A 25973-nucleotide genomic window follows, 5' to 3' on the forward strand; every position below is an offset into this window, starting at 1 on the left:
GACTCTGGCCTCGCGAAAAGAGGCTTGTATTGTTTTCTAGGTGTCTTTTGTGCGATGAATAGAACCCTTTTTCTCTTTGTTCATCTTTTGTGTCCCAATATCTCAAGTGACTCCCGTCTCGTAGCGTTCAATGTGTGATGTCTTGGCGGCCCTGACGCGGCTGCTCATCTCGGTAAGCGGCCTTGGCACCTGGGCGACTTTCCCTCTGTCGCCGGCACTGCCTCGTCCTTGGTGAACTGGACATGTCTTGGCGACGGAAAGGGGCAGACGAATTCTTGAACCCTTTGGGTGGAATTCATCTTGAGGCATTTCACGAAGTCCTTGGCGGATGCGGTGAGCTTCTCGGCGCGCCTGGGCTTGGGGCTAGAAGGTTTGTAGATCTTTCTTGGTGTCTTTGCTGTCGAGGCTCCGCTTCGACGGTGCAAGATGACTTTCATGCCTATCCGAGTTTTAGCCCGAAGAGAGTGGTCTCGGCGTCTAGTTTGGAGATTGTCCAAGGTGTGCCCAGGAGAGAGGTTGCTGGCCTTGGGTTGTTGAGAAGTCTCAGTGCGAGGTAGGTAGCTCGAGTACAATCTTTGTACGCCTTGGCGTTTTTGAGAGGAAGTGTTTCTTTCGGTTGTTCATTTCTCAAGGCCTCGTCCCGCAATTCTGAGCTGGGTGGTGATGCAGAGTCACACATCGTCGATGGCGTCGCACATAAGACCAGCAGTCCTCAAGAGACCCCCTAATTTTCTTGTGTCTGGGCGGCTGCAATTTCTGTGTACTTGGTGACTTCGATGAGGATGACGACAATAGACGACGATCATGGGCGACGACGATAGATGGCGACCATGGACGACGTCGCTGTATTCTCTGCCTCTGTTCACCTGCCCTCCTGCCGCTCTTGTCCCCACAATGACGGTCCCATCTAAAGGCCCGGCTTCCAGGTCAGCTCCGCTTGCTGTTGGATTTACACGCATTGCATAGATGAGATACAATTGGCGAGATACAATTGGAGCAATCTGATGAAGAAATCTGCAAAACCCTACATCTTATCTGTGTCCTTTTCGTGCCCAATACCCAGAATCGGTTGCTTGTCATTTCCAACAGCAACCACTCCCAGTCGAATTCGCTCATTCCTCATTCTTCGCGATAAATCAATGCTATCCATCCGTCCTGAATCTGAATCGAACTCTACATGTCGGGAATCCCGTAATGCTGTTGAAACGTAGCCTAAGGCCTCTGGCCCCCGTGCCATGTGTTTGAAGACAACTCCAACGATGCTGGCTGCAAGCAGAACAAGACTAGAGACCATGGATAACACTGCCCAACCCTTGGACACATGAACGATAAGAAATTCTTCCTTACTAGTAGCGGGAACTGTGATATTAGGTTCAAACTTTCCATCTATTTCGCTGGCAGTTGTGATGTTGAGGTATAATTGACTGAGTTGGAGAAACGTATTGATCAACTGCGTTAAACGAATGCTTACATCTTCTTTCGTAACATTTTGAAGAAAATGCACGTTTTTGTCCAGTTGGCTCTCAAGTGATGGGTCTTTGATGTAGTAAAGAGATGACTCGGATTGATATGTGATGTCCTTGTCATCTGGCATTCCTTCGACGACAGTCCAAAAGACTCCTGGAAATGATAGTTGGGATATGTTTTCGGATGGGTGCGGTTTTTGTGAAAGTCTTTGTTGGACAACGGCACATTCCTTCTTAGGTGTAACGCCTGAGCAACGAATAATAGACTCAACGTATCTTTGTTTGACTCCGCAGTGTGACTGGAAAGACCCATCACGCTGGTTATGGTTGGATTGACATTTTGAGGTAAAAAGTAGAGAAGTAGGGCCCGCATCCACGTCCAACTCGTCGAGGAAAAGAATAGGACGATCCATTTTATCCTTGCGGCCTGACAGGAAGCCTGGGTAGCTGACGGAGTTCTGTGTGTCATTAGCTCCCAGCCAAAGAGGATCAACGAAACGATCAAGCGCTAGGCTCCAGCTTCTGATATAGCTGCCGGCGAATCCATGCCATGTGCCATTCGAGAGGCTGTATGTCTTGTTGTGCGGGTAGAACTTGGAGGCGAGAATTATATCCTCGCCCTCTATAGGCAACGGTTCTGGATCTAACCTTCCCCTATATAAATAGTACGTAGCGTTGATGCATTCGAGATGTACGTAAGTTGATTCGATGTGAAATGATGTGTTGCCGTCGCCAACATAGTTAATAGGCACTCCCACCAAAGAAGTGTATTGCACAGTGGCGTTTCGTGATGATACGTCCTGCCATTCCTGTCCTTTCATGTCTTTCAGAATCGGTATTTTGACGTTCCCCCAAATATCCATGGTGTCGCTTTTAATTTTCCCGGGTCCAGTAATGATCGTTGTGTAGAGCGATTTCATGGCTTCTAGCTTAGCATTGGCAGTTTGAACTGTCGCATATGTCGTATTACCAAGAGTGGTTCTGAACCAGTCGGCGGGTTGGCTCTTGGCGGTGGTGTCGAAGAAGACTGAAGTCGTCTGCACCTCACGATAACTGTATCGCAACTCCGTCATTCGTAACAATGATTGTGCTCCAAGCGGAGAAAAGGACCATAGCAAGAGCAACAGCGGGGACAGGACGCTCAGAGAACGTAGCCGTAGTATCGTAAGGACAGATCCACCGACTGTTTGGCTCCCCATGAGTTGCTCGAGGCAGCCGATCGTGGAACCCTTCTCTAGATTCCAGCGGGTGGCTTCTGTCATTAGTCGACCAACAACTGAGGCGAAAAGAATGGGGAAGAAGGTTCCGAGCTGAACCAAACAAACTTTAGCTCCAGCGTCGTGATATTCATTCATAGTGTGTACTTACAACGGTGATGGCATTTTCCCAGGAGTCATACGAGTTGCTAATAACCCTGGATCCATCTAGTTTCCAGACCAAACAGACGAATATGATCATTGCCATTGAAAGTAGCACTGCTGCGCAATCGGTTGGCAGAGACGCTACTCCCAAACGGCGTCGTGGACCCTTGACTTCAGCAGCAGCGTTTTCTCCAGTGGACACAGGCTTGTACTTGAAATAGGTGCTGCTCTGCTGCTCTACTAATATTTCATTGGTCTCCTGTTCCACAGGACGCCCAGGAAGGGGTGCCTGGCCAGAATCATCCTCAGCAAGAAGCGACCCCACTGAAGGGGGTGGGTCGCCATTGGAAGAGAAAGATTGCCGGCTGAGAGGTTTGCGCTGTAGTGACGTGCTCGAAGAAGAGTTCTGCATCTTTGCTCGAGCGTTTTCGACGTATACAGCTGCTATACTTCGATTGCGAGCTGAGAAAAAGGAGATCCGTGCCGCACACTTTGGAGAAAAGCACTGAATATACGACGATAAGGACGATCGATAATAACGACGACGACGATAATAAGGATAATAATGGGGATACAGAGAAGGATAGGAATAGCGATAATAGTAGTAAAAGTTAATCGAGATAAAATGAACTGCTAGACTCAATATAAGTATTTATCCGCGTGGTAAGCTAGAAGTATCCGCCCGGATAGCAAGACTCATCTCAACAGTCGATATTGTGGTGCAGACTGTGATGTACGAATTTGAAATTTGAGACTTGCGTATTTTGGAGGCAGCCACGCAGCCTAGTACCTTAAGCATGCTTCAACCAATCCGGTGGAAATATCTAAAACCCAAGGCAGCCTCCGTTTATTGCAGCCTTCGGGACTCGTACATTGCTACCCTCTATAACCGATTGCGTCAACGTTGTTGGTGTTATGATTATGTCTTAGCCACCTTTCCGTGCTAAGTGAAATTAAGGGACGAAATCAGGCATCTGGCTGAACGAGAATCAGGAGTTGATTGGATGAAGCAATGGAATTCACGGCACAAGCGTCATGGAAACATTACACGCGGGCCAAATAAGGAAAATGAATGTAGCCAACATGATAGTGGATAGGAGGAAGCTGGATGCGGCTAATTCGACATACGTGTAGAAATCAGTGATGTATGCTACAACCTCAACCCCAAGTTGAGTGTGATCCGGGCTCCTAGGGGAATGCTGTGTGTCGTCCGCGTGGCCTTGTGGACTGAAATTTCCCCTCTCTTGATTTAACTTCAAGGCATCTTATCAAACGACGAAAGAAGCCCCGAAAGTTCGACTCAATCATTCCGAATCCACATGGAAAAGCCTCTTAGATTGAAATGACTCGGTATGCGACACCGTGATGTGTTGTCGAGGAGAAAACTCCCAAGGACATGGCCGTGCTCCCTTTTGCAAGCCTGCCTGAACCATTTCATCTCCTTCTACATTGTGCATCTAATGCTCGATGAAACCAGCACAGATGGGAATAACACGACAACATGCCACAGACTACACTCTCATGAACCCATCTCTCACGTCACAAGGCAAGATGAGGGGCAGACACCACCATCCCCTCGCCAAGACCCTCCGATCCCAAATACCACGTCCATCTCTTACATAATTCGGCCGCTTACCACCGCATCCCACCGGCCATGCCCTCCATCGCCATCCTCCTCCCTTGTCCAATTGGTCTGCTCCCGCGATCATCGGTGGGGGATGATCAGATAAGATTATCCCATGCCACAACGTTGCATCAACCTTAAAAGCCTTCAACGCTCGCCCCCGGGTACCATCCGAACTCGGGGTGGGACGAGGACGCCCCGCCAATGAAGACGTGCTGCGGGGACGGCGCCCGGCGGTCGAGAAGCCCGGCATTGGCCCGTTTAAGCTATCGGACGCTATCGCGCTGGTTTATGTACATCCCGCGCGGAAATTCCATGTAAGTCATGCTGCGCCCGCCCCCTCGACCGCAAGATCGGTGTTATTCTTCAGCGCCTCTTTCCGTACCCCTTGCATCTTTTAGATCAAAGACATCATGGACGGCACGAAACTTCCCGAGCTACCGGACCTCCAGCTCCAACCGGGCGTCACCAAAGAATCCGTCGATGCCGCGCAAATAACGACGTCCTGGCTGACAACCCTCTCGCAGCGCTTCGCCGAGAAGGACTTTACTCTGTCCGACCTGTTCATCGAGAACTGCTGGTGGAGAGACATCGTCGCGCTGTCATGGGACTTTTCATGCAAACAAGGCCAGGCGGCCATCGCGGCGTACCTTTCTTCCGCAGAACACGGCCTCTCGGAGCTTGAGCCGAACAAGTTCGGGGGCCTGCAGCCTTTGCTCGTTGACTTTGGCGGGCAGATCTGGATCCAGTCTGGGTTCACGTTCCGGACGCCTCATGGAGAAGGGAAGGGGTTGCTGAAGCTGATGAATGTGGGTGTGGGCGAGTGGAAGGCCTGGACCGTGTTCACGCAGCTCGAGAGGCTGGATTATCAGAGGGAGTTGGAAAAGCAGAGAGCTGCGTGCGTACCGCCTGCGTTGGCCACCAATGGGACGAATGGGACGGACGGAGAGGAATTGCAGGTGTTGATTGTCGGTGCAGGTGAGTGATCATGAGTCCTCTTTATGTCGGCGACTGACAGCGTGGTAGCGCAAGCTGGACTGATGCTCGGCGCGCGACTGCAGCACATGGGCATCAAGACCCGTCTCCTGGAGAGGAGCTCTCGCCTCGGAGACTCCTGGCGGAAGAGGTATCAGAGCGTCACGCTCCACACGCCGACTTACACGGATCACTGGGCATACATGAAGATCCCCGAGACGTGGCCCAGGTTCCTTACCGGAGACAAGGTGGCAGAGTTCATGGAGCACTACGGCCAGCTGATGGGTCTCGACATCCAGTACGACTCCGACGTGACAAAGGTCACCTACGATGAAGTTGCCAAAAAGTACACTGTCCAAGTCACGACACCAGAGGGAACGCGCACGCTCTCCGCGAAGCACGTCGTCCTAGCCACCGGCCTCTTTGGAGATGAACCGATCGTGCCCGAGTTCAAGGGCCAAGAGTCTTTCAAGGGGCAGATCTACCACTCCAAACACCACAGGTCCGCCGCCGACATCCCGGATGTGGGCAACAAAAAGGTCGTGGTGATCGGCTCCGCCACTAGCGGGCACGACATTTCCGCAGACTTTGTCGCACATGGTGCCAAGGAGGTGACAATGATGCAGCGCCGGGCCATCTACTCCATCTCTCGCGAGTCCTGGGAGAACTTCATGCTTGCGCTGTGGGAAATCCCTGGCCTCAGCACGGAGGAAGCCGACATCGTCGGCAACGCGATCCCGTTGGCCGTCATCCGGAAGATGAGCATCGAGCTGACCAAGATGATGGCGGCGCATGACAAGGTCGTCCACGACGGCTTGAAGAAGGCCGGTCTGGCGCTGAAGGAGGGCGACGACGGGTACGGTCTGGCGGACTACCAGCTCATCAAGGGGGGCCAGTATTACATTGACCAGGGCGCAAACCAGATGATCATCGACGGCCGGATCAAGATCCAGAGATGCGAGGAGGGGGTGCGGGAGTTTGTGGAGGATGGCCTGGTCCTCGCTGACGGGACGAAGCTTGAGGCAGATATTGTGGTGCTTGCCACCGGGTTCCAAAAGGAGACGACGACCATCGAGAAGCTGATGGGCCCGGAGGTGTCGAAGAGGCTGCGCAAGTTTGGGCAGTTGGACGAGGAGCAGGAGCGATCTGGGGTAAGTCAAGGATCTGACGACGATATGGGTTAATGCTGACTGGGTGTAGTGGTGGCGATCAACAGGCGTGCCTGGATTCTGGTACATGACGGGCAGCTTCATGTACTGTCGCCAGTTCTCGCTGCCGTTGGCGCTGCAGATTGCGGCAGTTGAGAAAGGGCTGAACAAGTCTTATTACAAGGAAGCGTGAGACTTGTATATCCAGGATGAGGCATAGCATTGGGGTGGACATCTGCTTGTGGATTTAGTCTGGGAAAAAGATACTCAATATGGCGCTCAACGTGGCTGGATGGCGGGATAGCATTCGATGGGCCGGTGCATCAACTGTCACCAAAGGAACGAAGGAGTTATTATTTTCAAAAACATGAACACTTCATGATGATGAGTCTGAATCGAGTGACTTCAAGTCGCTGGTCAAGCAACATGGTGATGCTTTCCCAAAGTCTACGACCGGCTCACCTCGGGTTTCGCGACCTGGTGGTCCGACGAGGCTGTTACGACTTGGGAAACCACTGCGACGAGGGTAATGTGAATGTTATCGCTTGGAATCGCTCCCATGATGGACCTCAACGGCATCTAGTTGTGACTATCTTAATAAGACAACCGCAACTCGAGCATGCTTCATGACTTACACTGATAGATGCCGTAGACATGCCCTCCGGTGGTTGCATGTTGAAGCCACAACGAGGCATCAGATGACCACGAAGTCTGGAGCTCTGGAACAAAAGACGCGATCGGAATGCCAAATCAGAGCTGTCTCACACCCTGGAACGAAAGGTCTTTCTTCTTCGCCGCCATCAAGGTGAGGCAGCTCGACTTCGGTGAGCTCGGTCAATCCCACTATCAGCACGTGACCCACTTACCGCCTAGGCCCGATAAGGATAACGTTCGGAGAAGTGTCCTCTCCCCCAAAGAGGTCCTGCGCAAAGCGACCGACTAACTAACCACCCAGGCGTCCGCTCGCTCGTCTCGCAACAATCAACCTCTCTCTTTCTTGTCTTCACCACCACCACCACCACAGCAAACGAACCCTCACGCCGTCACGAACACGGTCGCCTTCAACCCCCCCCCCCAAAAGATACCCGAAGACGAAAGACACCTCACTACCTTAATACACACACCACCAAAACCGCCCAACATGTCGGAACTCACACACTTCGACCTCCTCCCCCTCCAAATAGACCCCCAGTCCAAAGCAATCTCCTCCACCTCCTCCTCGCGCACCCTCCAAGCCGAGCTCGCCCAGCTCAACGCCCTCCACCGCTCCCTCGTCACCTCCGACACCACCACCCAGCACGGCGTCCCGCCCCCGCCGATGCCCGTCAACCCCAAACGCTCCGCCAACGTCTCCAAGCTGCGCGACTCCGGCAACGCCGAGTTCCACAAGAAGAAGTACGCCGAGGCCGTCAAGTTCTACACCCTCGGCCTGCAGATGGCCCTCACCCGCCCGCTGTGGGAGCCCTCGCAGCTCGTCCGCGAGGAGGTCGCCAGCCTGTACGCCAACCGCGCGCAGGCGCACATGGCGCTGCAGCAGTGGGCCGAGGGCTCCGTCGACGCCGAGGCGAGCGTCGAGGCGAGGAAGGTCGGCAACGCAAAGGCCTGGTGGCGCAGGGGCAGGTGTCTGATGGAGATGGGCCGCCTCGAGGAGGCGAGGGAGTGGGTTGGCAAGGCGCTCGAGTACGAGGGCGAGGAGGGCGAGCTGGTTGCGCAGTTGAAGGAGATTGAGGCCAAGATTGAGAAGAAGGAGAGTGCTTGAGGGAGAGGCGCTGGAGGGAGAGGCGCTGGAGGGAGAGGCGCTGGAGCAGGAACTTCTTTATGATTGATCAGGCACCTAGACGTCGCGAGGGCTTCAAATGTGCGACACGAGCATGCTAGCGGAGGAGAGTCAGGCCGAGGGCAGAGAGCTTGGGAGTTGGGCGCATCCTGATAGATCGGTGCCGAGGGGCTGTCGCATGCGCACCGAGGCTTGCTGGAGCTGAGCACTTCCGTGGACACATACATCATATGGTGGTCACATGGCCGTCGTGAGCATCCGACCAACGTGGGAGATATGGTCGTTTAGCATTTCTAGTAGTATACCACATGTACCAATACCATGACTATGAACCCCAAGTCTGCGGAGGAAGGGGAAGAAAAAAAACCCCGTGCCGTGATTCAAGTCGTACCTTGTGGTAGCCATGTCTCGCAGCGAGAAATGAAGAAGAAAAAGGTATGTAACGTGGACAGGGGGAGCATCGTAGTAAACCATTTAAACACTATGCGTGGGATGTCATCATGGCGTTTCGCTCCGACATCCTCTGGATATCCCAACAGACCAAATCAAAACATGCGTGAGGGGGTGCTTATGTTCGCAGCCGCTATTCCCATTATCCTCCCTTGCTACCGTTCGCAGGTCCGTAGGTTGATATTCGGCTCGACAGCTTCGCAAGGCCGGTTCATTCATCTGCCGGTTTGGCCTGCCTCGGTTCCTCCCCAACCAGGGCCGGAAACATAATCATTCATCCTTTTGATCCTGTCGGCCGCTGTTCATCGGCCCTGGTCCCTCGTCGACATTCCGAGTTGGTGTTGAGCGTGAACTCTAGCGGCCGTTTCTTTTAATTTGCCATGATTGACTGAGTGACGAATGGCGCAGCGTCGCTTATGCAGCAGTGGTCTTCTCGGTCAAGGTCTTGCCGCGAGGGCGCATGACGGCGTCCTGGCTGCTCATTCTCCGGTCCAGCGCACGCTCCAACTTGGCGCCGAGGGCCAGCTTGCTCATGTTGGCCGTCTTCTCCTCGCTCAGGGTGACTCTTTGGGAGCTGAGAGCCTTGTTCTCCATGCGGTCGAGGCCGGTCGCGATGTCGGCGATCTCAGCGTGAGCCGAGTCGGTGGTCTGGACGGTGTTCGCAAAGGAGGGCGCCATGCTGTAGGTACTGTATCGCACAGAGGCTCGCACCTGTGGAACGGGAGTCTCGGTCAGAACGGCGGTCATTTTGGGCGGTATTGGGTAGGATAGAGAAGAGGGGGATGGAAGGAAGGGGGGATCGAACGGGAAGAGTAAGGATTAAGATAGTAGCAGCGCAGCGGCAGCAGGAACGGAGGAGGTCCACGTGTGGGATGAGCTGTCGGGAGGTGCGGCGTCAAAGAGCCAAAAAGGCAAAAAAAGGGATCGAGGACGAGGCGCAGCAGGGAGCAGAAGGGATGTACGGACTTGCAGCCAGCAAAGCAGCCAACGGGAGGGACGTCAAGGAGGAGGACAAGGCAGGTGAGGGCTAGAGCGCGAAAGGCAACATCAGGAGACAGAAGAACGTACTGAGGGTGCCATGATGGGACGAGAGGAATCGAGTGAGGTGGGCATTGTAATTTTTGACTTTAGCGGGATCCCTGCTTGAAAAGGTTCGTCAAAGTGGCCGTCCGGACCAGTTCGTTGACGAGAGAATGGTTCGAGTTTCCACAGCCCGGGGCTTGCTTCACGACTGTCGGACCAAGGCAGACAGGTGCAGGGCGCAATTGGGATGACGGAAGAGAGCGAGCGGGCTCTGCGGGTTGGGTTGGGTTGAGTTGGTTTGCAGCGGCGAGCGGCGTGAGCGTAGGTAGGTAGACCGTGAGGTAGGCGGCAGCGGCAGCGGCAACGGGAGTCAACGACAGGTGTCGGTAGGGGCTCCGGGGGTGGGCGAGAAGAGGAGAAATTCGATCGCTTCGGGGGGTGTGGCCGGTATTGCGTATTCTGGAGTGTATCCGTACACTACAGTTGATGGTAAGGTATGGAGGCGAGAGGAGACCAGCGACGGGGACTGGAGAAGGGTTTTGAGGTTGTTGAGTGGTTGAGAGCAGTGCCGGGTGGATTGTTGGCGAAGAGTGTGTCGGTCAGAGTGGAATCGAAATGGGAGGTGAGAGAGGGCAGCGCAGGCGAGATTGAAGTTCGGGGGGGACGATCGATGGGTCCGGACTGGGGACTGGGTCGTATCGGGTGCAAAACGGTCGTGGGCACGATGATGCGGTGGGCAGCAAGGCAGCGTGATGTCCGGGAAAAGGAGAAGAGAGAAATTGAGGAGAGGGAGATGGAGATGAAAAAAGTCGAGACTCTGGTCAGAATGAACGACTCGGGGAGCAGCAAGTGCAATGCAGGGCAGAGCACAGAGCAAGGCAAGGTAAGGTAGGTACGGAGACGTAAGGTAAGGCAAGCAGCAAGCAGGAGCAAGTGCAAGTGTAAGGCAGGCGGTACCTTGCCTTAGTCAAGCGAGACAAGGTGAGGGAACAATTGCAAGAGCAAGAGCAAGAGCGGCAGCAGCAGCAGCGGCAGGAAGGAGCATGGGACACGACACGGGAAGGAAGGCAGACAGGCAGGCAGGGAGCAAATAATAATTAATTCAAGCAAGCAGCCCAGGCAAGCAGCGCGTCAGGGACAGCATTCACCACCACCAATGCACCAGTGACAGTCATACCTTACCTCACCTCACCTCACCCTTTCCCCGTCTGCAGACAGTGCAGAGGCTAAGGCTACGCTGAAGAGAGACTAGCAGAGATGAGAACCGGTGGCCATCGGGGTTGATTTGTTAATCACCTCGGTCAGGTACCTACTGCGTAAGGTAGGTACTTGAGGTAAAGTAGGTACTCAGCCCGGTCGGCTCGGGTACCTCTCACTTGCACTAAGCAAAAGTCAGGCAGGAACGGAGGGCGGGAGGTGACGAAGGAGGGCAGCCACGTTCGATCAAGGCAGCCTCCTTCCGCCCACGGAACCGTACCTGCTTGCAAGATAGTGGTTGGGTCAGTCAGTGACCTATGGCCAGTGACGATCAGGTGCAGAAGGTGCAGAGGGTGTAGACTGCCTGCAGTGAACGAGCCCGGCTGCAATGGCAGGCACGCAGCAAGGAAGGGAGTGAGTGCCTGTCTGGGAAAGGCGGCCCAAATCTCAAACGAGATCAGGAGAAGGTGCGCCTGAGTGGGCGACTTCCTCCCCTGTGTGGGCCCTTCTCCGGGAGGTTGCAATGTGGAAAGAGCGACTTGCAGGAGCAGTATCAGCAGCACAGCAGTCACTGTCACCTAACCGTGCCTAATAACCGCTGCACACAGACGATTGTCACAGACAGATGTTCGGGTACTTCGCAGAGACGGGCTGTCCCCTAAGCAGAAAACGGCACGCAGACAGCAGCCATGTGCAGGTCAGGGATCTGGAGAGATCCCGGGACAGGGGCCAGACCAGCGCCCACTGGGCAGACTCTTCCAGATGTACTATGCAGTAGGTAGTACGGAGGCATGTACACATCTTCAGGGCCGATCCATGCCCGCCGTTTTCTTGCACCAGTTTTTTTTTTTTTTTTCTCTCCTGCGCATCCACTGAGAAAAGACAAGACTCAGTGACAGGCGGCGCGAGATCCAAGGTAGAGATCTAGAGCTCCGTGTCTCTGTGTCTAATGTCTAGTGCAGCGCCATTCCCAGCCGCCCTACCAACAGAACAGACCAGTTCTTGCGTCTTAAGATGGACGACTGGACTGCAACCAGCCTTTTCTTTTCCCCAGGGGTATTGAGCTGAGTTGAGCTGGTAAGGGGAGAGCTCTGCTCTGCTGCTTACTAGGTAAACCAGTCATCTAAGCCACATGAGTCTTCGTAGGTAGATGCCAGAAATAGGACCGCTGACGGCCTCATCCACCGTCAAATCTGCCTTCCCGTTCGGACATTTCCTGTGGTACGCGTACCTACCTGCGGAGGGGCCGGGTACGTACTCCCCGTCCGTCCCTTCCTGCTGTCCACGGCTATCTGTAAGGCGAGGCAGGCAAGCAATCAATCCGTGGCAGGAACAGCCTGGTGTTCAACAGTGCAGTGTCAGCGGTGCCTTCCTTCCCCTTGATACAGACTCACCAACCTTAAAAAAAAAAGAAGGAACAAGGGAAGAAAGGTCATCGCGTGTCGCTGTTGCCATTCCTGATGAAGGGAGTTGCTTCTTTCCTCCCTCTCGCCTTCCATTCATGGATGTCGGGTGTGGTCTGGCATATCAGCTTCCTTATGCCGGCGGGCCTGGCTGCCCTGCCCTGCCCTGCCTTCCTGGGTTTCGTTCCCGACACCCAGTCCTGTGGATGCCATGTTTCCCTCTGCCTTTCCCATTCCCATCTACTCCCAACCATCATCCATCACCCTCACCCTGGCACACCACCACCAGTCCACCACGTCGTCCACCCACCAATCTGTTTCTCCCAATCTTTGTTTTTTCCGCCCTGCTCCCCCGTCCCATGTCGCATATCCCCCGATGCTAAGTCTGGATGCCCCGAAGCCCATGCCCCGGCCGCAGTGTTTGCACCTTGCAGTTTGCACCGCGTCTGGACCCCCGGCGCCCATTGTCGCCTCCCGTTGTTGGCCGCATGCGTCCGACCTGCAGCTCACCAGCTGAAGAAACACATGCGCGACTCCTCAAAACCACGCCTTGCCAGATATCACATTCAGAAATACTTGCACAACCGCCTTCGCCGCCGCTGCCGACTCTACTTTACGCAGTCTTGCAAGCCAATGCCGCTATCTGCTGATATCGGTCCATGTCCACACGTCAGTCAGCCCGCTTGGCTTCATCCAGTCCACACACCCGCCACCACCAGCCATCACCGCCCGATACCATCCACCCATCGTCGCTTACAGCCCGATACAGACACACGCACATACATTTCCATCCATCCATCCATCCCTTCCGGCCTCCCTCTCGCTCCAGTCACCACAGACAGGGGGAGACAGGAGACGAGAGCCTAGCCCCTATCGTGCCCGCGCCCCGGCTTACGCCTGTGGCCGCTATCACGGAGATACGATGCGCTACGCTGAACTCACAGGGGCCCGCTTAGACGTCCTTCAACACTATCTGCAATAGGGGGCCATACGGTACACCTCAGATCAAAGTACCTACTGCATACCGAGTACACTAGGTGCTCTGCAGAGTACCTCACTGCCAGTCACATCCATCCCATCCGCGACGCCTTGCATTGTGTCTCCCCGCCGGCTCCAACACCTTTCGACGCGCCTACGGGGTCCGAGAGCCACTTCAATCAATCACCGTTTAACCTGCCTCCTCATCTTCACACCCACTCGCAAGAACCACAGACACTTGCCCAGGAACACATCGACAAATCCACGTGTCACCTGCATCAATTGAGTTTGGTCCGCTTCCCACTGCGGCTATCCAGCGCCTACCAAAGTACACGCCAAGTAGCCCTGCTTCGGCTCAGATGCACGATGCACGATGCATTCAACTCCGGCTGACCCGCCTCAACTCCGAGCATCAACTCCGTCGACAATCCTTCCGTCCTTCGCCGTATCCCGCCTGCCTACAGATCTCGCAGTCTGGCCTAATATGCCCTCGGGTATCGGAAGCAAGCCGATGACACCGACATTGCCGGACGCGCCTGGCAGACGCATTCGCAGCCAGACAGGTCTCGCTCACTTTCAAACATGATGTGGCCATCGCTGCTGTGTCTTGTAAGTCATTTCGGCGTACTGATGGTTACAGCTTAGCACCAGTCCGCAATGCGTTTTAGCCCACTGTCGATCTCGTCTTGGCCAACACTCCAACACGCTCAAAAGACCCTGACTGCGACGCTGTGACGCCGCAACGCATCAGTCCCAGTTCTGCTCTCCTCCGACAGGGGAAAACACGCACTTTTGGTGCCAGCCAGGCAGCGCAGGGCAGGGTAGGGTGGCAGGTAAGCCATGAGGGTAACGGGGACGGTCGTCAATGTTAGTGCCATACTTACTGCTCGCGGCGGGCTTGTCAAGACAGGTGAGGCAAGCCAAATGGCGCTTCACCTCTTCGAAAACGGCCATTGAATGACGATTATCGATCACTGAGCCTGCACCTGTCGATCGGCATCTGACGAGACCAGCCACCAACCGGCAATTCTCGTGTCCATCAAGCATCTCGGCCTCTTCACTTGGCCGGAAATGGCACACACTCTCATAATTACACGCACACATGGCCTCGTCTCAGATCGTATGCCTCTTTGTGGCCCTCGGTCCTCTCACCCCATCGATACGACCAACTCGCCCTCCTCAGACCACTTTCAATACCACTCTGTCAATCTCGACACGCCAGTGGCTGCTTCCCCTCATCTTCTCACCTTCCCCTCTCTCGCGCCTTTCCCTTCTGCCTCGTCCGCGGCATGCTTCGCACGTGGCAAACGCACACATTCCCGGCCGTCAGGCACTACCTAGCCTCGTGGACTGCATGGGTTTTCTGATCTCAACGGACGGCACATTCCCATCGGTGGATGGCCAATTGAAGGCTACTTCCTGCCTGCCGTGGAACATGCTTCGCTGCCTGTGCCACCTTTAAACATAGCATCATCTCGGATTGCCTTTTGAACGAATCACTCAGACTCGCAATTGCCCATTTCATGATTCACGTCCTGGACTATGACAGGGTTCTTGAAGCTCACCAGGCGGAACTCATCTCATTCTTGGTCCCCCTCACGTCGCTCAAGAAGCTTTGGGCACTCCTTCTTCTCGCCTGCTCGCCCTGGTCTGTCGAAACTTTCCAGCTCTTGAGTTTCATTAGCATGTCGACCCCCAAAACCCCCTCGTTTCCGGACCTGGCCACGCCATGGCTCTCATTTGACTTCATCCGTTTGTCGTCGTGTCAATATGTCCAACGCAACCGGCGCTCTTTTCTCGGAACGGCTCAGAATTGCTAGCCAGCCCCGAGTCATGGAAATCGTTCGGCTCGGACTTGATTACGACGGGAAACGGATACTGCCCACTCACACGCGGTCCGAGTCACTGTGCCCACCTCTTCCACGTGGTTTCCCGCAGATGGGAAACAGATTCCTGGGAGCCCCCATACGACGCCAACGTTCGGGTCGGGTGGAAACCTCCAAAAGGCTGGTGGCTGCCGACATATTTGGCATTTCACGCCGATATACAGATGGCTATCCTGGATGACCGTAAACTTAGCTGTGTGTCTGGTTCCGCGACAGCCGCTAAGCGCCAACTTTCTCGTGTTTATCGGCTTGGAGGCGTGTCTCTCGGGTCGCGTGTCGTCAAGATCGATGGACAGTCTCCGCAAGCCCTGGGGCCGGGCTGTTTGCTTGCAACGCTGCGTCGCTCTTTGGTGGGGGCGATCTGCCAGTCCAAAACAAATGCTACCCGCAGGCGCCGTCTGAGTTTTCCCTCAATCAACCTCCTGGCAAACATGTGTCAGCCGTACCAGGGAAAGTAATGACCGCCAGACGATCGCCCCCGAACACGATATCAACGAGACAATTTGCGCACGTCAGGCCTAAAACTGAACTCCGGCCAAAGTCAGAAAGGCGCCGACTGCTGGGCTGCAAGACTGATTCAGCATCCATGCCCGCAACGAGCCCGACTCAACCGGCCTGTCTCAGGGCACAATTTCTTCTTAGCTCGCCGTCAGTTCCGCTTGGGCCGCCGGCTTGTCAGCTGCGGCCCTGACAAGCGTCTGCCGACTGCCGTCTGCGTGCTGCAGCTTGTCAACGGATGCACTGGCCACCCTGCAGCGCCGGGGCGGCGGAGACTGACGAACCCTCAACGGAGCCAGCTCCAACTGCAGCGTAGCCAAGATTTCTTTTTTTCCATGGAGGGGGCGGTAGGACCACAGTAAAAGACAGGCCAGTGCCTCAAGTAAGTTTGTCGTCTCCTCTGGGGTGCGTTGCCCGTGGGAAGGCAGACAAACGGTCAAAGTCCCGGGCTTTGTCGTCGTCTCATGAAACGAATTGTTCACGGGCGGCTGCATTGATGATCGCCACCTGGCGAAGGGACGGGACGAGGGTTGACATCATCAAGTTGTCCAAAATTCAACCTGGCCTGGAAAGGAGTGCCCTGGGGCCGCCCGCCAGCGATACCATCATCTTCTGAAAGAGCCACTGCGAAAGTCAACCGCGGCTCGAAGGCTGTTGATAATTCGCTTCCAGAATGATTTTGCATCACGGTCTCGCAGGGTTTTTGGAACGGTCCGATGAAGTGGCCCATTACTCATCGGGTGCTATTGTAAGGAGGGAGCTCGACGCTTTGGATGCCGGGACGATGGGTGCCGCGGGAAGGCAAGCAGCTCAGCTCCCATCATCCACGAACCCAAAGTTGTCTCGTCTTCCGTTGTACTTCCCAGCCAAGGTGCTTCCTGCAGACGTCAATGCTGGCTTCCCGCGTCAGTCATTGTGGATGATCCTTCATACGAGCATGGCATAAATAAGCTGGCGAGGAGCATTCTTGATTGCCATACTAGAGGTAGGCCCCGGACGTAGGAGAAGCAACAACTTGCGTCTCTCAACGCCCGCCTTAAACTCTGTGGGAGAAGGCATAATCACAGATTTTCCATCGACCTCATTGCGACGACGCCCTCAAGTGAACAATATCGGTATCCATGTCGTAAGGCCGGCCGTCCGCAGGGTCTGCTAGTCACCTCCATGAAGCAAGCCATCTAGAACTCAAGTGTGAATCATGTTGCTACTCATTCTGTATGGAGAAAGCATTCTTGTACCAGCACCAGCTAGCACTCCATCTTGCGCAAGCCGGCTGTACGTGTTGCGACATCTCTCAAATTCGTGATTTACACTCGATACAACAGCTGTGGCTTCACAGCCCCGTCCAGCCTTAACCCAAAGCTTGCAGGTTGATTCCTCTTCCTTCACATCACTAGTATCTTCGATGGCACAACCACATGTGAATCCCTCCTGTGCCAAACTAGCACAATATAGGCCACCTTCATGTGCTCACCTGGCGATCTGGAACAACGACTGGGAGACGAACCCGCGGCCGTTCACTCCAGCGTTTACACCCCTCCTCCAACATCCGAATGCCCTCCTTAAACCGCGCGGGCGCACAGTGAGTCGTGTACGCAGCCCTCTTCAGGCCTTCCTGGCCTTTCTCTCGCTGATTCGGAAGGCGGACCTCGTCCCCAGGCTGGTCCGCTTCCCACCGCTCAACAACCTCCAGAATCTCCTCCCACCTTAGCTCAAAGTGCGCCGCGACGACCTCGCGCCACGGGCTGGCCTCGAGCTCGGCGCTGTTGAGCTTCCTCAGCCACTCGGCCAGCGCGTACCGCGTCGTGTCGGCGCGGACTTCGACATTGTACACCCGCGAATGCAGCGGCGTCAGGGTGCTTTCCAAGCCTGGCTCGTTCCACAGCGGCGACTCGGTGAAGACCATCGCCTGCAGGGAGACGAGAAGTTGTAGGAGAGTCGAGTTCTCGGGATCCCAGCTGGGTCCTTCCCAACTGCCGAGAAGGGATAAGCAGACTGCGTCGAAAGTGGTTAGCGAAGACCTTCTAAAGTATGTGGGAAAACCTCACCGAGACCGTTGTTGTAAAGATTAGGGTTGAACTTCCGGTCTGGCGGAGAAGTCCTGAAGAAAACTTGTGGCGGGCTCTTGGGATAGTCCATGGGGCAAAAGAGATCGAACTCGAAGAGCCCATTTTCGTATGGTGTCCCGGCAGGTCCGACAATCAAGAAAGTCATGGCATCGAGTCGGTCGCTATGGTGCCGGACGATGATGCCCTCGGGGATAGACGTTCGGAGGATTGAGAGTTCCCACACGAGGCGCTTCATGCGACCCGGTGGAGGGGTTTGCTTCTCGGTCCGCCTCAGGTCGTTGGCAAAGTGGTATTCTCGGTGCCATGCCTTTTCATCAATCTCAATGACACGGGTGTCAGAAAGCCTTCGTCTGAGCTCTTCTACACGCTGTTCTCCAGCACTGCGACTTCCGCTGATGGGCGGATCATCTTTTCCACTGGTGGTGGCACCGTCACCGGAGAGATGGGCCTTCTGGTGAGCTTCATATTGCTCGGCGAATTTGCAGATACGATCATACACACCGCGTACCTGCTTTGCGTGCTCGTCGCTATCCTTGTGGTGCTTTAAGGCAAAGCGAACCGGGACGGCTAGACCAGGGAACAGGCTGACGAGTGGCGGCAGCATATTGAGTTTCTGCGGCTGGCTGTGCTTTTCCTCGTACTTTGCTTTGAGAATCCTTGGACAGGAATGCAGCGAAAAATCAGTGTTTCTGAATGCAATGCGCAGAAGCGTCTGTTCCAAAGGGTGTTCTGGCCGGGGTCTGGTGAAAAGCGCACGTGAGACGTGACGTTGATTCCAGACTGAAAGCAAGTTGAACAATGAATCGTATAGCTTGGGTCGACGCATAATCTCTTCGATGCAGTCGTCTTGCATGAGCTCGGCGATTTTGATGATAAGAGGGCTTCGTCGCGTCATGGCGGCGAGAAGACGCGGAGGTTTCTTGTCAAAGGCGCTCCTATTTCTAGACGTCGAAGGCCAGGCCTTTGCTAGCGCGGTGAGTACCTCGGGGAGGACATCAAGGCTTCGAGAAATGTCCTTGAGCGAGTTCTGATGGGATCCCTTGAATGGAGAATCACTATCAGAACCACCATAACCGGTTCCAGCACCGGGTGCGGTGTTGACTCTCGTCTTCGGACCAGCGCGAGATGACCTGGTCTTCACCTGGGTATCTTGATAGATGGACGCGGATTTGTCTCTGGGATGCTGATACGGACCGCAGAGCAGTGCGAAGATAAAGAAAAGACGGCCTCCGTTGCAGCACCATACGTGGGTTTCCGACCCAGGTGCAAGACATATCGAAGCGGAAGATTGGGTAGCGCAGCAAGGACACGATTCGGTTTTACAGTCAGGGTAGGGGCAGGCGATCTTGGGACTCCAACGAGGATCGACAACGATTGGAAGAAGGGATACCGCAGGATCTTGACAATCGTTAGAAAACTGACAGTAAGCACTAGATGTGACTCAAGTGCGCCAAGAAGCATCATTCACCTTTGGACGCGGCAGCCATGATGGTTTGGTGCATCATACGTTGGGTATACGCGAAGAGGACTCTGCTGTCATCCGTCATAGTTTCCCGTCGGCAGGTGGGACATCTGTGTTGGATAATACGGTGTACAAAGTATCTTATCGCCTTCTCTTCCTTGGTCGGATCTGACGACGAAGAACCGAAGGATTCAACTACCGGGTCGCAAGAGGGTATCGAAGGCATATCGAGGCCTCTATTCTGAGTGTTAGCATGCGGTCGGTCGCTTGAAAGTTGTATCGTGGGATCAGCTGTGTACGTACGATACATCAGCCTGCTCGCAGCTCAACTCGAAAGGAAATGGGTCCAAGATTGAGGGCGGGTCAAAATCAGACCACGGGGCCTTAGTATCGGTCCACCGCATGTCGGAACCCTCAAAGGAACCCTCAAAGGAATACCGCTGAGGAAGTTTCATAGCCCAACCCGTAAGAGAGTACACTGTAGGTAAATAGAGTAAGAGCACTTCGGCCAGTTCTTCGTCCAGCAATGTCCCTAGGGCAACGATGAGAGTCAGAATCCGTCGATAGTGGTTGCGAGACGTAATCTCAAGATGCCTGATTCGGTGTTAATGTGACAAGTGGGTTGTCGTTCGGAGTTGAAGAACGACCATTAGATAGAGTTGCCATTGGATGGTTGAAAAGGAAGTAAGGTTAGCCAAACGGGTTTGTATTCAACTCATGTGTAAACGCCAGCCCCCGCCGTTGATACTCTGAGGCCATACGCTATTGGCCAATAGGGGAGTACAGAGGCTTGGTTGGCTGACAGAAAGGTAGTGCCTCAAAGTATGCCACAAGCAGGAAACGTTAGCAGAGTCGGGCTCCAATGAGAATCAAGCAATATTTTCTGTGCTGTATATACAATCCTTCGCCAAAATGGTGTTAAGTATGTACAAGAAATGACAAATAAGGTCCCCTTTGAAAGATGACAGGGTGCATCGGAACCAGACCAAGCCTCTTAAAAGGCAGGGTTGGCGTTGGTAAGAAGCTGCACGAAGTAGGCTTGGAACCACGTGCCGGCCTCGGGAGCGGGCTTGAGGGCATCGTTCTTTCCACAGTTGAAGTCATAGCGAGCCGCACTGGTGTCAGAGGTACCATCACTCTCGCCACCGGGCTTCACCCAGACGAAGGCGTCAACAAGCGAAGAGCCCGTGTTGGTCGATGGGCGCAGCCCGAAGCCGGTGCCGACAGCATTGCACCAATCACCCCACGCCTCTTGGCCAGTGGGTTGCTTGCCAGAGCGGCCCTGGTCAACAATGAACTGGGCGTTCCACCCTTGGGCGCTAAGAAGAGGGGCAAGTGCCTCAACGTAATGCTTCTCGTCGTAGTTGGAGTTGCCTAGCAAAGTTAGATTTGACAACGTTGAGTTAGGACGTGGTGCCTACCTTGAGTGTAAGAGGGAGGAGAGCTGAGACTCCAGGCATTGTCTGCGAAACGAGTCAGAAAGAGTTCAAATCAGATGACAGGCAAATACGGACAGTTGGCGACGTTGGTAACGATGCCACGGAGAGCCTTGGGGGACCCGGCATCCTTGTAAACCTTTGCATACATGTTGGCGGCAGGGCCAAGGTTGGCTTGCCAGCCAAGCCAGCCGGCATGCCCACCATCGAGATACATGGCTACGTTTGGAAGGTTGAGCTGAGTAACGGCGTAGTCGGTGCACTCAAGGTACGCAGCCTGGGCACCAGAGCACTTGGCAACATTCAAGTTGGTGACAAGGTTGGCCAGGGAGTCGGGCTCTGGTTTGTATGTCAGACACAGCACGACACAGCAGCAAGATAATAGAATGACGAACCAATTACCAAAAGAATGCGAATGTCGGAGTACTTGAGAATCATGGTGCGAATGGCATCAATGTACTCCTTGTACTTGGCAACGCCGCCGTTAGCAATCGAGTACTCGCCATTGGAGGCGGCGGCAGCACAGTCACGGTCTGGGAGATCGTACACGACGAACTGGCCCGCATAGTTGGCGCCGGCCTGGTTGGCCTTGCGGATGTCGGCGAGAGTGGAATCAACCAAGGGCACCTTGGCGCGAGTGTCCATCCACATGAAGGTAGGGACCTTGGCAACCTTTGCGGCCGCGGTAGCCTGGGCCGGGGTAAGAGACGGGATAGCCAAGGTCGAGATCTCGGAGGCGTAGTACGAGTTGGCGTAGAGGTCGACGCCGGCGAAGGGGTTACCGGTGTAAGTGGCGCCGCCGGTAGGGACGGGGGTGGTGCCAGAGCTAGTAACGCGGGTGGTCGTCGCGCCGGCGGTGGTTGATGAGGCTCGAGATGTGCTCGCGACAGTGGTGGAGCTTGCGCGGGTAGTCGAAGTGGCAGACGGAGCGGCAGCACCAGGAATGCACTGGCTGTACCACTCGTTGGTGACGACACAGCTGCTGCCAGAAGCACAGCACGTCGCGCCCGTCCAACCGTTGCCACCGCACTGAGTCCTACAGGGTGTTAGTCTGCGCGCATGGCAATCTTTCAGACAGTCTTACCAGGCGGCTCCGCAAGATTGCCTCTCCTCGATGGGAACGGCAAAGGCAACGCTGCCCAAAAGGGCAGCGGCAAGGAGCGATCGAGCAGCCATTGGTGATGAAGTTCAAGAAGATGTTGTTGGCTGATCTGATGATGCTGTCCGTGGCTGATGGATGAAAATCTTGAAGGGAACCGGGCGACTGCCCTTTTATCATGTCTTGAGCCATGGCAGTCTGCCAGCTCCTAATGGGTTCACTACTTAGGCTTTCGGATCGACGGGATAGGTGAAGTCTGGGCCCGCGAGGTAGGGAGGCCCTTTACCCCACGAACTCGGAGGGAGGTCTCGGCATTTTGATTCCAGTTTGCCCCTTTCAGACAAGCGCTGAGGGCGCGGGCGAAGCCGAAGGGACCATCGTGCTATCGTGTCCATGGGGTTGTGGAAGAGACGTCCGAGCTGGAATCGGTTCCATGGATTGAACCAGGACGATGGCACGTCAAGACGGGGGGCGAAAGCTGGGCATTGAGGTAAAGCTCGTCGAAGGCGCATCTTGATATGGCTGATGGTGATATTCGATGGCGTTTTTGGGGAAAGTCCGCCAACCAAGGCGTGGCCAGACTTCGGGTTGGATGTAACGCAGTCTTAGTTATTTCGGAGGCGACGCTCCATGATAGCCGTGTACGGAAGAGCGTTCTGGTCATGGGGGCGCGGCGGATGTGGAGACGGTTGAGGAGGGTGCCATGAGGGGTCGGAAAGGCTTCAAATCTTTCCGGCCGGGTGGGATTTGGACTGATTCTTGAGCTGGAATACCGGCTGAACCATCCGAGATGAGCTGGTTGGAGAGGCTTGCCGGGCGCGATTAATCAATTACCGGAAGCTTGCGTGATGAAGGCGTCGCGAGTCCATCCTCGGAAGAGATGGCGGTCAGGCGTAGCAGCAGCAGTGGTAACAACCGAGCTGGGTGATCGGAAGGCGTAGCGAAAGAGGCTTGGCTCCAGGTACCATCAGCGACGATATGTGTCTCTTGTCCTCCTGCTTGATGGAACCGAGCCGCACGCAAGGGACGACAGGGGATGGCAAGCGAGTTGGGGAAATTGGGGTTCTTGGTGGTCGGGCAGCGGCTGTGTGTGGTGCAGTAGTACTCGGCTCTGTCTTGAGTTGATGAAATCATTAGGAAATGCAATCAATAGTGATTGCTTTGGCCTGACAAGCTTTGATCAGCATCTTGCACTCCCAGGTTTGTGGAAACGATGGATATTGATGTTGCGACCAAACGACTTCATGTCGTCTCGAGAGTGTCACGATCACGACTGACGAGGAACGCCGACGCGAACTCTGATGGAACAAGTGCAGGTTGAATATCGAACCGAGACAGACTGTGTAGCGAGACGAAAGCAGTTCAAGGTACAGAGTACAGGAGTGGTCTTTAGCCGGCGGACGAGGCCATCTTGGCTGTGCTGACCAGGTGCGGCAGTCGATGATGACACTGTATTGTTTTGGTTATCTCAGAGGCAATGAGACTGAACGTGGGAGAAATGTGCGTGGTATTCTGTACTGTAGCTCTAGAAGATAATAGTATCGTATCGGATTGCTATTGGGATTGTCATGTCCAACGATGTTGGTGGTCGAGGAGAGCAGACAACGGAATGGCGAAGGGAAGGAGGACAGAGGAGTGCCAATTCTGCCAGCGCACTGTCTTGAACACTGTGATTACATAATGCGAATGCCCCACCATCGACCGTTGCGTGCACGTGCCATTCTTCATTTGGCAGGTGGATCACGTAATGCAGGCTCCGTCCCCTGCACGGGGCACCCTAGCTTCACCGCCCGGACCCTCCAATGGACGGCAGAATTTCGCAGCCAGCGCCCAAGCCCGAAACTCTCGAAATGAAGCTCCCCGTTCCCGCTCCCGTCTCCGTCCCCTGACAGCCGCCCGAGATCCCGTCGCGACCCAATTCCCACCCCGCCCTGCGCCCTGCGACGTCTGCCCGCGACAAGCACCTCGAAGCTTCTTCTACGCGTCGATAAGCTTCCTCCCGGCTCGACAAGACCCATCCTCTCCCCGACACCGAGTCCCGAATCGCTGGCCGCCGTCCGTGGGCGCCGATAACACCCCCCAACATGCTGTCCGGCATCCTCATTTTCAACCAAAAGGGCGAGAACCTCATCTTCCGCGCCTTCCGCAACGATTGCAGACCCCGCCTGGCCGACGTCTTCCGGATTCAAGTGATCTCGAACGCCCAGGTCCGGTCTCCTATCCTCACCCTCGGGAGCACCACCTTCAGCCATGTCAAGCACGAGAACATCTACCTGGTCGCCATCACCAAGAGCAATGCCAATGCCGCTCTCGTCTTCGAGTTTCTGTACCGTCTGATTGGCCTCGGGAGGGGCTACTTTGGCAAGTTTGATGAGGAGGCTGTTAAGAACAACTTCGTGCTTGTCTATGAGCTGCTCGATGGTACACGCTCCCCCCATGTCCTGCTTACAAACCCTCTGTCTAACGATCCGTGCCAGAGATCATTGACTTTGGCTACCCCCAAAATACCGAGACCGATACCCTCAAAATGTACATCACCACCGAAGGTGTCAAGTCAGAACGCGCCGCCGAAGACTCGGCCAAGATTACGATGCAGGCCACTGGCGCCTTGTCATGGCGCAAGGCCGATGTGAAGTACAGGAAGAACGAGGCCTTCGTCGACGTGATCGAAGACGTGAACCTGCTCATGTCCGCCACCGGCGCCGTACTCCGCGCCGACGTCACCGGCCAGATCATCATGCGCGCCTACCTCTCCGGCACCCCCGAGTGCAAGTTCGGCCTCAACGACCGTCTCCTCCTCGACAACGACGGCCTCCTGAGTCTACCGAGCGGAAACAGAATGGGCACAAAGGCGACCAAGGCAGCTGCCGGCAGCGTCACTCTGGAGGACTGCCAGTTCCACCAGTGCGTGAAGCTCGGCAAGTTCGACAGCGACCGCATCATCTCTTTCGTGCCCCCGGACGGCGAGTTCGAGCTCATGCGCTACCGTGCCACCGAGAACGTAAACCTGCCCTTCAAGGTCCACGCCATTGTGAACGAGGTCGGGCGCACCAAGGTCGAGTACAGCATCGGCATCAAAGCCAACTTTGGCTCGAAGCTGTTCGCCACCAACGTTGTTGTCCGCATCCCGACACCGCTCAACACTGCTAAGATCACGGAGCGCTGCACCCAGGGCAAGGCCAAGTACGAGCCAAGCGAGAACAACATCGTATGGAAGATTGGCCGTTTCACCGGCCAGAGCGAGTTCGTGCTGAGCGCCGAGGCCATATTGTCGAGCACGACGAATCAGCGCGCCTGGTCGCGGCCGCCTCTGAGCCTCAACTTTAGCTTGTTGATGTTTACAAGTTCCGGCCTGTTGGTTAGATATCTAAAGGTATTTGAGAAGAGCAACTATTCTAGTGTCAAGTGGGTGCGGTACATGACGAGGGCGGGTTCCTATGAGATACGGTAAGTCTTTGCAGCCAACTCCATTCCGTGCCCGGGCGGAGCTAACACGCCGACAGATTCTAGTGGGGTAATTATTGTAGTTTCAGCTTGTGGTATATGCATAGTACGGCGTCAAAGGGTATTCCCAGTCGAAAAGCTGGAGGGCAGCACGTTTTGTCGTTGTTTACGGTGGCCACGTTGTTATCCGTCTCCATTCGAGGCAATAGTAATACAAGGTGTTCCAGCCAACCCCAGATCATCGTCCTCTTACCCATCGCTCGCACTTCGTCAACACACGTCAGCGCCAAACATACGGGCTCGGGTAAGCTTACACCCTCTCAGAGACCGAGTCTGCATCCAACCCATCCTGGTTGATCTCAACACGACCATCGCAGGCTCATCTCCCAAACCATGTCCATCTTCTTTTCCGGAGCGCCCTCCGGATTACAGTCCATCAACGTTGTCGTATCCAGCCCATCCACGGCTTCGTCCTCAACCACCAAAACCCTCACCCCCTGAAATCTCCTCGCATCCGCGTCAGCCTGCTGGCTTCGAATGGTCTCGTCCATGGCTCTCGCAAACACAAAACTTGGGTGTTTATCGGACCACCCCATCCTCTCAAAATCAAAAACCTCGCGATACCTCTTGCCAACCCCCCTCACCACATCCGGTTCCCGACCTTGGGTCTCGTCGTA

The 25973-nt window shown here is 55.0% G+C and overlaps 7 protein-coding genes across 7 annotated transcripts; 3 read left to right on the top strand and 4 right to left on the bottom strand.

Annotated features, from left to right (window-relative positions):
* Window positions 1-4864: 4864 nt before the first annotated feature.
* Window positions 4865-6767, top strand: CGCS363_v007711 (putative indole-3-pyruvate monooxygenase YUCCA8; the record flags this gene model as incomplete). Its single annotated transcript, XM_036639560.1, has 3 exons — window positions 4865-5429; window positions 5478-6577; window positions 6627-6767. 3 exons carry the CDS (start codon window positions 4865-4867, stop codon window positions 6765-6767), a joined length of 1806 nt encoding a protein of 601 aa, XP_036494734.1.
* A 948-nt stretch (window positions 6768-7715) lies between these two features.
* sec72 (Translocation protein sec72) lies at window positions 7716-8333 on the top strand (the record flags this gene model as incomplete). Its single annotated transcript, XM_036639561.1, has 1 exon — window positions 7716-8333. The coding sequence occupies one exon, from the start codon at window positions 7716-7718 to the stop codon at window positions 8331-8333; it is 618 nt and encodes a 205-aa protein (XP_036495100.1).
* Window positions 8334-9215: 882 nt separating this feature from the next.
* Window positions 9216-9479, bottom strand: CGCS363_v007713 (uncharacterized protein; the record flags this gene model as incomplete). Its single annotated transcript, XM_036639562.1, has 1 exon — window positions 9216-9479. The coding sequence occupies one exon, from the start codon at window positions 9477-9479 to the stop codon at window positions 9216-9218; it is 264 nt and encodes an 87-aa protein (XP_036494733.1).
* Window positions 9480-17315: 7836 nt separating this feature from the next.
* BIRC6 (Baculoviral IAP repeat-containing protein 6) lies at window positions 17316-19721 on the bottom strand (the record flags this gene model as incomplete). The annotated part of the gene is made up of 5 exons (XM_036639563.1): window positions 17316-17323; window positions 17368-17781; window positions 17835-19253; window positions 19324-19553; window positions 19621-19721. The coding sequence occupies 5 exons, from the start codon at window positions 19719-19721 to the stop codon at window positions 17316-17318; spliced, it is 2172 nt and encodes a 723-aa protein (XP_036494732.1).
* Window positions 19722-20311: 590 nt separating this feature from the next.
* cbh2-0 (Exoglucanase 2) lies at window positions 20312-21929 on the bottom strand (the record flags this gene model as incomplete). Its single annotated transcript, XM_036639564.1, has 5 exons — window positions 20312-20691; window positions 20739-20780; window positions 20832-21092; window positions 21149-21789; window positions 21838-21929. 5 exons carry the CDS (start codon window positions 21927-21929, stop codon window positions 20312-20314), a joined length of 1416 nt encoding a protein of 471 aa, XP_036494731.1.
* A 645-nt stretch (window positions 21930-22574) lies between these two features.
* Window positions 22575-22986, bottom strand: CGCS363_v007716 (uncharacterized protein; the record flags this gene model as incomplete). The annotated part of the gene is made up of 2 exons (XM_036639565.1): window positions 22575-22628; window positions 22687-22986. The coding sequence occupies 2 exons, from the start codon at window positions 22984-22986 to the stop codon at window positions 22575-22577; spliced, it is 354 nt and encodes a 117-aa protein (XP_036494730.1).
* A 950-nt stretch (window positions 22987-23936) lies between these two features.
* Window positions 23937-25362, top strand: apm2 (AP-2 complex subunit mu; the record flags this gene model as incomplete). The annotated part of the gene is made up of 3 exons (XM_036639566.1): window positions 23937-24273; window positions 24330-25299; window positions 25356-25362. The coding sequence occupies 3 exons, from the start codon at window positions 23937-23939 to the stop codon at window positions 25360-25362; spliced, it is 1314 nt and encodes a 437-aa protein (XP_036494729.1).
* Between the last annotated feature and the right edge of the window lie 611 nt (window positions 25363-25973).

This window comes from Colletotrichum siamense (assembly GCF_013390195.1).
Source record: "Colletotrichum siamense strain Cg363 chromosome Unknown KSG_Cg363_contig05, whole genome shotgun sequence".
Lineage (NCBI taxonomy): Eukaryota > Fungi > Ascomycota > Sordariomycetes > Glomerellales > Glomerellaceae > Colletotrichum > Colletotrichum siamense.